This window comes from Triticum aestivum, chromosome 2B (genome assembly GCF_018294505.1).
Source record: "Triticum aestivum cultivar Chinese Spring chromosome 2B, IWGSC CS RefSeq v2.1, whole genome shotgun sequence".
NCBI lineage: Eukaryota > Viridiplantae > Streptophyta > Magnoliopsida > Poales > Poaceae > Triticum > Triticum aestivum.
In genome coordinates, this window is record NC_057798.1 from 240,185,321 (window position 1) to 240,197,770 (window position 12,450).

General features: G+C 45.5%; 1 protein-coding gene across 1 annotated transcript; it reads left to right on the forward strand.

Annotated features, from left to right (window-relative positions):
* The first annotated feature begins 8,894 nt into the window (after window positions 1–8,894).
* Window positions 8,895–11,996, forward strand: LOC123041132 (laccase-4-like). Its single transcript, XM_044463831.1, has 4 exons — window positions 8,895–8,999; window positions 9,088–9,613; window positions 9,710–10,684; window positions 11,872–11,996. The coding sequence occupies exons 1-4, from the start codon at window positions 8,895–8,897 to the stop codon at window positions 11,994–11,996; spliced, it is 1,731 nt and encodes a 576-aa protein (XP_044319766.1).
* The last annotated feature ends 454 nt before the right edge of the window (window positions 11,997–12,450 follow it).

Sequence of the window (12,450 nt, forward strand, 5' to 3'; positions counted from 1 at the left end):
TGGGGGCGGGACGAGGGTGCGGGCAGGAGGCCCTCACCTTCTCCTTCCCTCGCGCTCCTGTGGGCCTTGTGTCTGGGGGGCCTGGGAGCCCGCAGCCGCCTCCTTCGGTACCTTTGGTTGATCCATTGAGGGATTCAGCGCGAGGCTTTACCAGGGAGGAGGTCGTTGCTTTTGGCGGGATCCCCGACTCTACAGGGTGTCGGATGAGTGCTCGCGTTCTCGAGGACCCGGAGGTGGATGATATGCAGCAGCGGTGCGCTATGAGGGCGGCCAAGCTTCAGGATGCTGCGATCTCATCTGGTATGTCCGTTAACATCTCTAATTCGTTATTGCATTTTTCTAATGAGGAGATTATAAACAATGCAAACCAATTAGGAGCTTCACTAGGAGAAAATGATAGTGAGATTTCCAATTCGGTGAATGATCTATTAGATTTGGAGGCGGAACGGGCCTTAGAGACTATTCGTAATCTAGCGGCGGTCAAGCCGATGAATGATGTTGAGATTGATGCGTTAGGGGTGCGGGTGCTTCATAGTCTGTGTGCGGATCTAGCACCCCCTACCCATGAGTCCGAGGACGATGATGTGCCCATAGAGATTGAGATTGGTTCTACAGTTGAACCCGGTTGTGAGGACCGGACGTCTAAGCCTAGTAAACCTAAACGCAAGTGGAAACGGAAGATTTATCCCGATTCTGCAGTTCGTAGGAGTGCTAGAATTCGTACCACTAAAAAATTCCATGACGAACTATGAAAGGAATCTTTTGGAATAGCAGAAGTCTAAAGGACTTGGCTAAAAGAAGGTTTCTTGCTGAGACTGCTTTAGAGCAGCGTCTAGATTTCATTGCTCTTTCGGAGACTGGTAGAGAAAACTTTGCGCCCTAGTTTCTGTCTTCTCTTGTGGGTGGTATTGATTTCGATTGGCATTGCCTCCCCCCGCGGGGAAGATTGGGTGGTATCTTACTTGGCGTGAGATGCGATTCGCTTGAGGTCCGAAGTGTAGTGATGGGCGACTTCACGGTCAAGTTTCGAGTCAGGTCTAAATCAGATGGTTTCAACTGGGCGTTGGTGGCGGTGTATGGTGCCGCACAGCCTGAGCTTAAACCAGAGTTTCTGGCGGACCTTGTTCGAATCTGTGGATCGGAACAACTTCCACTTTTGGTTGGAGGGGATTTTAATATCATTAGGAGGAGAGAGGAGAAAAATAATGATAACTTTGACGGCCGATGGTCGTTTATGTTTAATACCATTATTGAAAGCTTGGATCTGAGGGAGATTGAGCTTTCTGGTAGAAAGTTTACCTGGGCAAATGCCCTGCCAAACCCAACCTATGAAAAACTTGATCGAGTTCTTGCAAGCGTAGAGTGGGAACAAAAGTTCCCTCTGGTTACGGTGCAAGCTCTTTCGAGGGGAATATCCGATCACACACCCTTATTCGTGGATTCAGGGGAGCCTAACCACGTGGGTAACAAAAATACCTTTTCTTTCGAGATGTCTTGGTTCGAACGAGAGGGGTTTTTGGACTTGATTGCCAGGGAATGGGATAGAGGTGCAGGCGGTAGGACTGCGGTCGAGCGTTGGCAGAATAAGATTAGGCACTTGAGAAGCTTCTTGCGGGGCTGGGCTAAGCACCTAAGTGGTGTGTATAAGATTGAAAAGGATAGACTCCTTTCTCCTATACAGGCCCTAGACATAAAGGCCGAATCTACGATTTTGCTACCAGCTGAGCTTCAGGTTAAATCTGAGGTGGAGAAGAGGCTGAAAGAGCTGCTCCGTGAAGAAGAATTGAAGTGGGCTTTGCGTGCTAAAGTACGCAAAGTGGTCCAAGGGGATGCTAATACTCAATTCTTTCATTTAATTGCTAATGGCAAGCATTGAAAGAAGCGCATTTTTCAACTTGAACAAGATGAGGGCACGATTTTAGGTCAGGATAACCTAAAAACATATATTACCGAGTTTTACAAGCAGCTATTTGGACCGCCGGAGGATAATTGCGTGTCCCTCGATGAGTCTAGGACTGAGGATGTGCCTCACCTTTCGGCTGCCGAAAATGACATTCTGGTCGCACCGTTCTCTGAGAAGGAGGTGCTTGAGGCAATTTCACAGATGAAAAACAATAAGGCACCCGGACCGGATGGGTTTCCGGCCGAATTCTATAAAAGATGCTAGCACATTATTAAGGGGGATTTGCTACCTATGTTCCATGATTTGTTCTCGGACAGCTTCAATTATTTCAATTGAATTTTGGAACTATCACTTTGCTTCCTAAGAAAACGGATGCTGTGAGGATTGAGCAATTCAGACCAATATGCCTCCTCAATGTTAGTTTCAAAATCTTTACCAAGGTCGGGACTAATAGGCTTACACATATTGCGCATTCTGTGGTGCAACAGTCCCAAACTGCTTTCATGTCGGACAGAAATATCCTTGAAGGGGTGGTAGTCCTACATGAAATGCTCCATGAAATCCACTCCAAAAAATTAGATGGAGTAATTTTTAAGGTGGATTTCGAGAAAGCGTATGATAAGGTCAAATGGCCATTTCTCCAACAGTCATTGCGTATGAAAGGTTTTGATGAAGCCTGGTGCAGACAGGTTGAATCATTTACGCAAAAAGGTAGTGTGGGAATTAAAGTAAATGACGACGTAGGTCATTATTTCCAGACACATAAAGGCCTAAGACAAGGAGATCTGATGTCCCCTATCTTGTTTAACATTGTCGTGGATATGTTAGCAATTTTGATAGGTAGGGCTAAGGAAAGTGGTCAAGTAGGTGGATTGGTACCTCATCTTGTTGATGGAGGTGTTTCCATTCTTCAATACGCTGATGACACGATCATCTTTATGGAGCATGACTTGTCCAAGGTGAGAAATATGAAGCTGGTGCTGTGCCTATTTGAACAATTAACCGGGCTGAAGATTAACTTTAATAAGAGTGAGTTGTTCTGTTTTGGTAGAGCCAAAGACGAACAGGAGGCGTATAGGCAATTGTTTGGGTGCGAGTTGGGAGAGTTACCTTTCTCATACTTAGGTATTCCAATCCACCATCGTAGGTTGTCAAACAAGGAATGGAAGTGCATCGAGGACCGATTTGAGAAGAAACTGAGTTGCTGGAAGGGTAAGCTCATGTCATACGGAGGCCGATTAATCCTGATTAATTCGGTGCTCACGAGTATGCCTATGTTTCTCCTATTGTTCTTTGAGGTCCCAGTTGGTGTTCGGAAGAGACTAGACTTCTATCGATCGTGGTTCTTTTGGCAGAGTGATGAGACCAAAAGAAAATACAGGCTTGCTAAATGGGATATCATTTGTAGACCGAAAGACCAAGGGGGTCTTGGTATAGAAAACCTTGAAGTCAAGAATAGATGCCTTCTCAGCAAGTGGCTGTGGAAGCTCTATTCAGAGCCTGATGCCATGTGGGCTCAAATCCTTCGTAGCAAGTATCTTCAGACAAAAACTCTGTCCCAGGTTTCAGTCAGGCCGACTGATTCACCCTTCTGGAAAGGACTAATGAAAGTCAAACAACTTATGTTTAATAGGACAAAGTTTGTTGTTGGCAATGGTACTTGCACACGTTTCTGGGAGGATACTTGGCTCGGCGAGACGCCCTTGGCCATCCAGTACCCTTTGTTGTACCGTATTGTTCAACGACGTGAGGTGTTCGTAGCTTCGGTTTTTCAATCGATCCCCCTTAATATTCAGTTCCGACGGACGCTGGCGGGCAATCGTTGGGAAGAATGGCTCCGTCTAGTTAGGAGACTGATGGAGGTCCAGCTTTCCCAACAACCCGATGAATTACGCTGGAAACTAACTAGGTCTGGAGTATTCACAGTTAAATCAATGTATATTGATGTTATTAATTCGAGCTCCATTCCTACTTCCAAGCATGTTTGGGATGTCAAGGTTCCTTTGAAAATAAAAGTGTTTATGTGGTTTGTCCACAAACAAGTTATTTTAACCAAGGACAATTTGTTAAAGCGTAATTGGACAGGACCTACTAGGTGTAGCTTCTGTGATCGGGATGAGACTATAAAACACCTATTTTTTGATTGCCCGTTGGCCAAAGTCCTTTGGCAGACGGTTCACATTGCTTTTAATATCAAATCACCGAATTCTGTTAACGCCTTATTTGGGACATGGTTGAATGGGGTTCAACCTGACTTAGCGAAACACATTCGGGTTGGGGTTTGTGCGTTGCTGTGGACTATCTGGACTTGCAGGAATGATTTGGTTTTTAACAGAATATCATGTATACACTTTTTGCACGTTATATTCCGAACTACGACACGGATCCGTTCGTGGTCGCCACTCACTCGGACGGAGGTCAGGGAGCATTTGGTTACTGGATCTGTCCGCTGGGAGATGGTAGCTCGGGATATATTCAACCGGTTTGGATGGCAGTCATGTAATAGGATAGGCATCTAGTTTACTTATCCTTTGGTAGCCAGCCGGTTGTGGCCTCTTATCTTGGCTAGTTGTGGTTTCTAGCTACTCTATGGCTCTGTGTGAGCTTTTTTTACTTTTTCCTGTTTTGGAGACCTTCGAACCTTGTTGACACTATCTTTGTTTGGTTTATAAGATGGCCGTATGCATCATTCTGATGCAGAGGCCAGGGAATTCCGCCTTTTTAAAAAAAAAGTAGGTGAAGGAAAGCTAGTGCTACGAACTGAAGTTACCTTTAGCGATTCTGTGGGACCTGTTTCGGAGGAAGCTACTATGCTGGTTGTTATGGCGACAGTGACCGACAGAACTAATTCTCCATTGTGTTGTGCCTTTCAACAGGAGCTAGCCAATCTTGCTGTACCATGCAAGTGATGTTTCGATGATTAAGCCTAAGAACCTAACTTTGACTGATGTTCTGTTCTGCCTTTTCTCCAGGAGCTAATCTAGAATAGTACCTTGGATTAAACGTCAATTTTGATCGACTACACTGGAAAAGAACATCACAAATCTGTCATATATGCAGTAGGAAGATTGATCCGAAACCACGGAGGAGCACAAAAATCGGCGTTCCTAGCTTTACCTACTTGTAGACCGGCGAGTGTTTTGCAACGGAAGCCGTGCGTGACTAGGAGGCATGCAAATTAAACCAGAGGTGATAGATGGAATGCACTGGCTTTGGCTCCACTCCAAAGCCATAGCCTCCAGCTAGCTCAAGCTCATGCCTTGATCGTTCATCCACCGAATCACCTAACGAAAATTGACCACGTAGAAAACCTCAAAGAAATGGGACGGTGGTACGTACGTAGCTGGTGGTACACGCTTGCAGCTTCCTACATCTTTACCTACTAATAAACCAGCTATTGTTTCTGGCCGTACGTCATTGCATTTTTGCAGAAAAGTCCCTTCGTTTCTGAGAAATTAACCCGTGGTCCTCCTAATAAGTGAACCAACGGGGGAAAGAAAAAAAACGCACGACGACCTCGCCTTCCATCACCACCTCCAGCGCGCCGCCGCATCGACGCGCAGCCGCCTGCCGCCAACGCCCCTCCGCCGTGCGCCTTCCCCACCGCTATTGCTTTCCACCACCGGCGACACTCGATGTTGGCGCCACACCTTCCCCCATCCCCTCTCTCTCGCCACGACCCGACGCCGTCGTCCTCCACCACCAGCCCAGCCCTTGCGTCTTCCTCTTAAAGCGACGCTACCACCCTCCCTCCTCTCTTTGGCCGACGTCCCGTGCTCCGGCAACGGCAAAAAACAGTTCCAAACCGTCTGCCTCGCCTCTCAATCACAGGTGAGCCGACGGGAGTCGGTTCTTCTCCTCCCCAATGCTCTTCTTCACCTGGCCGGAGCACCTGCTCCTCCCATCACGCGCAGATCGACGGAGCAGTTCGATGGTCGTTGCCCAACTGCGTGCAATTCAGTACTGCTCTGCCCCATCGACTTCAACCACCAGCTCGCGAGGTGCACGCCATGTGTTTGCTAAAAAGACTCAGCGCACTGCAACACCATTTTTCTTTGTTTCATGGTCATTTGTAGGTAGTTCATTCTTGCTAATTTATGTAGCTTAGATTACTTTACAACGTTTATCCTGTGTGCTCTGCACTTTAGGTTGTTTGCACGAACAGTACACTACAAGGAATTTTGTCCATTTGATCTGTGTTGAGAAAAAAGTTTGAAGTGTTTTAAAAAACAGTTGGTTTATATTGTTGTATTGTGATTCACTAGAAGGAATTATGGCAGTAGTTCAGCGAAAAAGGTTTACCTCAGTTCAGACTAGAGTTGCTGGTGCTTTAGGGTGGATGGTCCAGATAGACCAAAACAATGGTACCTATGTTTACTGCACTTGCATACTCTGGTAAGTGCTTAGGCCTGATTTGTTGTTAGCAGCCTGGGTAATTAATCCCCTTCCTGCAACTTTCAGCTTGCTTGTGGACCCAAGATTGTCCAAGTGAGATGTTGGGATAAGGTGCTGGCTGCACACGGAGTCTCGTTTCTTGGTAATGGCGAACCAGTTTCCATATCTCAGCATATTCAACATGTTAAGAGTTCAATTTGTCTCGGTATGCTGCTATAGGGCTTGGGCACATGCGCCTTTCTCAAGATGTGTCTGCAAGCAGCTATAACATTTTTATCCTGTTGTGCTCTGATCGCCTGATGGTCTTGGATGGTGTAATTGCTTTTGATGATTTAGGAAAATTTGTGTTAAATCTTCTCGAAAGATTCAAGCTGGTTGACATGAAACCGGTGGTGGAGCAGTGCAGCAGACGTCAAGGCTATGAATGGCGGCAAGGGATAGAGCCCTGGCGCTTGTTTGAGAATTTAGTTGCTATAGCTAATAACGACTGACCAAATCAGTATGTCTGGAAGTTGAACATTTAGGATACAACCTATACGAGGTACAACTTTGTAGGATTGTATGATGAATCTAGGCATGAATTTAATTAAAATCACGTAATGTTTGTATGGTTAAATCACAAAAATTAGGCCTGAGAGTAGCTGGCTGCAAAATGCTGTTCATGTGTAATTATTGATTCATGTTTTTTTGTTGTCAGACAAATGAGCTTGTTTAAGGAATTCAAGTATGGACGTGGAGCAGCAGATGGATGGATGTTAGCCAACACAAAAGTTGCACACGGCAGGTCTGAGATCTTCCACTTGCTACTCGCTCTTGTCAAGACATTAGGTGATTATAAGGCTGTCATGGGTGAAGTGTTGGGGAAGCATAACAAGGCTCTGGAGCATCAAGTTCTTCCAATTACTTCGGTAGATGCCAAAGTAGTTCAGCCAGTTGCCCAAAATAACCAAGTCTACCTTAAGGCATGAATTTGTTATACTTCAGGCCCCAAACTGTGTTTATAAGCAGTAGCTTATGCTTCCTCTACTTAAGGCACGAGATTGGCACCAAAAGTTTCCTTACAAACTTTCACTATTTTCATTGCAGCAAGGCCATTGTCCATCTCCAGAGAAGCGCAAGTCCAATAGCCCACTAGATAAGGCTATCGAGGAGCCGTCTGAAATAGATGTACTTACTGCGTTATTTGAAATGAATGGATATCTTGTTGACACAGTTTTGGGATAAAATAAAACAGGTATGATGCAAATTTAATTTTAGCGGTATAGATTTTGTACCGTTACAGTGGACGGGCTAATGTGGGTTTTGATTTCTGTGCAGATTAAGTGATGGGTGTCAGGCTCTATGGTGTGTTTGACTACAACACTACTGATGTCGCGCAATCTGTCGGGGATGAAGTGGCAGATGCCATCGCAAGTGTTTGCACATGATGCAGTAATAGACAAAGCATATCAAGGTGCAGTGTCCTAGGCTCCTAGGTGTCCAAAGGTTCATGCATATCCAAGTGTTCTTGACCCATGAAGTAGCAGACTAGCAGCCACATACATGTTCACTCTGCATGGAGATTCAGTATGCATATATCAAGAAAATATATCAGACAGTGTTATTCCCGTTTTCTGGCAACAAGCAGAGTGACTGCTAAGCTCTTCAGCATGTCCGCAGTCAATCTGGTAGCAAAAGCAGTTGCAAAGGAAAGTTGACTACACTGACAAAAAAATAGATGTTTGCTTTATTCTATTATATGCAGAACTATACTACATTATATCTTTAGACTGGGACACTGATGTATAGACCATCATTTTTTAGTACTTAGAAGGGGTTCATGGCAAAAGATAAATTTCAGATGTACATGGTATAACTCTCACCTTTGAGGTTCTTGAGGACATGTTCTATTTGATGTTCTTCAGGAGAGGTTCAAGATTACATTCAAGGAGAGAATGTAGCCATAGTGACATTCATGAAGTGAAGCAACTGCCAGCATTGTAGGAGAGGTGTAGTTGGGGCTGTCATACCATGTAAATCAGTGGGCTACTCTTTGTAGAGTTGCTACGAAATTTATGTTAATTTCCTGCGGATGAATAAGTTCCTAATATTGTTTCAATGAATTTCTATTTCGTGTTGTCTAGACTTAGCAATGTGGACATATCTAATTTTATTGTGGAAAGCACCACAACTTTTGCCTCAAACAAAACAAGGTCATTGGGTGAGACTGTAAGCACCTAAATGATTTTTGTTTGATTCTTTTTTGAGTTTCCAGTTATCCTCTATTTCTTTGCTTCATATTTACTGGTTTTGAAGCATTTGTTACTAATAACTTTTGTTGTTATTTTCCTTTCATGAGTTTGTATTTGTTTCTATTGCTGATCGACCGGCCTCTTTTTTTATACAAAAATATAATTTCAGAGTACTTATCTATTAGGACATCCTTAGATTCATCTTTGTACAACTTTATACATGGTAAGCCCATCTCCCGTCGCAACGCACGGGCAATTTTCCTAGTGTATATATAAACTCAAGTACTTGTTCGAACAAAAGCATTCCATCCTCGCCTGGCCATACATCTGCTCCTCAAGAGCTCATCAAGATCGACAAGCTAGCCATGGCGATTTCCTCCCGTCTTCCGGCTCCTTGCTCTGTCCTCATGGCGACTCTCATGCTGCTCATCGTCCAGGCACAAAGCATCACTAGGCACTACGATTTCAATGTAAGTATAATCTTTGCACATTCACAATCTTCTACTGCTCTACATGCATTTTCTCACATGGATGGTGCTCGTCTTCCGATCTCTGCAGGTGCAAATGGCGAACGTGACGAGGCTGTGCGCCAGCAAGAGCATCGTGACGGTGAACAGGGAGTACCCCGGCCCCACGCTGGTGGCGCGGGAGGGCGACCGCGTGCTCGTCCGCGTCACCAACCACGTGGCGCACAACATGACGCTGCACTGGCACGGCATTCGGCAGCTGCGGAGCGGCTGGGCCGACGGGCCGGCGTACGTCACGCAGTGCCCGATTCAGACGGGCCAGAGCTACGTCTACAACTTCACCGTCACCGGGCAGCGCGGCACGCTGTGGTGGCACGCGCACATCTCCTGGCTACGCGCCACCGTATACGGCTCCATTGTCATCCTCCCCGAGCTCGGCGTGCCTTACCCGTTCGTTGCGCCACACAAGGAAGTTCCAGTTCTCTTCGGCGAGTGGTGGAGGGCGGACACGGAGGCACTGGTCAGCCAGGCGCTCCGGACGGGCGGCGCCCCAAACATCTCAGACGCTTTCACCATCAATGGGCTCCCTGGGCCGCTATACAACTGCTCCGCCAAAGGTATGCGCTCACTATGTGCTTCCATGCATCTTAATCGTCAAAGATTTATAAACCTGATAACCAGTATGCTTACCGTGCACCCATGACACTTTGCAGACACGTTCAAGCTGAAAGTGGAACCAGGAAAAACATACCTGCTGCGCCTCATCAACGCTGCTCTCAACGACGAGCTCTTCTTCTCCGTCGCCAACCACACACTCACAATCGTCGAGGTCGACGCAGTTTATGTCAAGCCGTTCACCGTAAAGACAATGATAATCTCCCCGGGCCAGACCGCCAACGTGCTCCTCACAGCCAAGCCGTTCTATCCCAAGGCTAACTTCTACATGTCCGCCGCGCCATACTCCGTCATCAGGCCTGGCACGTTCGACAGCACCACCGTCGCCGGCATCCTCGAGTACCACAACCCTCGCTCCGCCTTCGAGTCAAGCTTCGACAAGGACCTGCCACTCTTCAGGCCGACTCTGCCGAGGTTCAACGACACCGGCCTGGTCACCAACTTCACCTCCAAGCTCCGGAGCCTCGCCACACCGCAGTACCCGGCGGCCGTGCCGCAGTCGGTGGACAAGCAGTTCTTCTTCACGATCGGGTTGGGCACACGCCCTTGCCCCGTGAATGCGACATGCGAGGGGCCTACCAACACCACACAGTTTGCGGCAGCCATCAACAACATCTCCTTGGTGCTTCCTTCCACAGCGCTCCTTCAGTCGCACTTCACAGGCAAGTCTCGAGGTGTCTACGGGTCAAACTTTCCGGTCATGCCCCTCTCGCAATTCAACTACACTGGGGTATCACCAAACAACACGAACGTGGCCACCGGGACCAAGCTGCTCGTGTTGCCATTCAACGCGACGGTGGAGCTGGTGATGCAGGACACGAGCATCCTTGGCATCGAGAGCCACCCTCTCCACCTGCATGGCTTCAACTTCTTTGTCGTGGGGCAAGGGTTTGGCAACTACGACCCTGTGAATGACCCGACGAGATTTAACCTCGTCGACCCCGTCGAGCGGAACACCGTCGGCGTGCCGGCTGGTGGATGGGTGGCCATCCGTTTTCTCGCCGACAACCCAGGTAAGCAGAGTTGCATATCTTTATCTTTATCTTTATCTTTACCTTATCTTTACCTTATTACTAATAAAGCGGCTATCGCTTCTGCCCGTCCGTCATTAAAACTGCCCCTAAAGTTGCAAATAATTACCCACCAATGCCATCGGTAAGTGAGAAGAACGTTTTTTTTTTCCACGCTCCCTCATAGCTCAATAAGGGGAGATCCCCTCATATACAACGACCAGGCGAGCAGCGCACTGGTTGGTTCCGTGACCTACCGCGCTAGAGGTCGTGGGTTTGATTCCCACAACCACCCTTTTCCTTTAAAAAATCAATTACTTTTTGAAATTTTCATATTTTTGAAACCCTAACTTTAAATCTGACATGCCATATATGAAAATTCATCAGAAAAATATGTAGATTTCAAATATGCTATTATCATTAATTTTTGAAATTACGTTCAGGGTGCAAACTTAAATAATACCTTCTTTGTATGATGAGATATTTTAGAAATGCCTATTACATATGTCCTTATAGATTGATTGTTTTTGTGGAGCTATCCTATATGTTTGCAACCAAATTAAGTCTTGAATTGAATTATGATTGCGCGCGCACACACACACACACACATTCGCGTCGCGTCGCATATATATGCGCTGGGTATATTCACTCCGTCCGAAAAAACTTGTCCTTCAAAGAGATATACCTAGCACTAATTTGGTGTTAGATACATCCATTTGAGGGACAAACTTGGGACAAGTTATTTTGGACGAAGGGAGTATATGAAAACACTTATGCACATGTTATCATTAAATACTAAAATGTACTTTGCTATTTCATTCTAATGCAATATTTTTTTGCGTCACCGAGAAACAACAACAAATGCGTAAACATATATAGGCAACTAGGTAGATATTTGCGTTGTATAATGAATTCTAAACACCTTCAGTTCACTTCAAAAATCATCACACCTTTATGTTTTTGCACAACACCATTTATCATGTTGCTTGATTTTTAGAAAAGTTATCATGTTGCTTGTTGCGTGGCATCATGAAAGATCTCAAGGATTTGCTGATGTCGTTAAGTGTATGTATGAGGCGTGAATTTTTTTTTCTCCCGTTGCAACGCACGGGCACTTTTCCTAGTACTATCTATTCATGAAACTTGTGGTTTAGCCCCTACTCATATGTCCGATATGCATGTATCCACAGGTGTATGGTTCATGCATTGTCATTTGGAGGTGCACACGACCTGGGGACTGAGAATGGCATGGCTGGTGCTAGATGGGAGCCTGCCGAAGCTACTCCCCCCGCCATCCGATCTTTCCAAATGCTAGTCAGAGAGGATCAAAGTTGTTTCTTTTTTCTCATTTATCCGTTTGCTAACTTGCAGTTGATTCCTTCAGAAGATTTAAGTGTATTTAGTCAGTGTGGTGGTCTCCAATTTTCTTGTGTTTTCTAAATATTTTATTAGTACTTTGTAGCGACAATGTTTTGATTCTTCTTGAATAAACAATGACTTCAATTGAATGTCCAAATCTTTAAGCCATTTTTGTTGGTATTTCATGTTGTTTTAGACCATTTGTTATTAAAAATAAATGTTCATTAGTTTCAGTGAAACTATCTTTAGAGGTACAAACAGCATGATTGGCTAAACTTACTTGAGTTAAAATAAACTTCAATTCTTATCTTCACATGCTCGATGAATATAGAGTGATACAAGTATTTGTTTTGAACCATTTTGTTCCACATTGTGAACTATTTAGCATTTATATTAGGAAATTTCCATTT

Excerpts from the sequence above, each read along its gene's own strand:
- LOC123041132 (XM_044463831.1), top strand. The coding sequence starts at position 8,895 with ATGGCGATTTCCTCCCGTCTTCCGGCTCCTTGCTCTGTCCTCATGGCG. Across the intron at positions 9,000-9,087 it reads CTAGGCACTACGATTTCAAT|GTGCAAATGGCGAACGTGAC; the intron begins GTAAGTATAATC and ends CGATCTCTGCAG. Across the intron at positions 10,685-11,871 it reads TTTTCTCGCCGACAACCCAG|GTGTATGGTTCATGCATTGT; the intron begins GTAAGCAGAGTT and ends ATGTATCCACAG.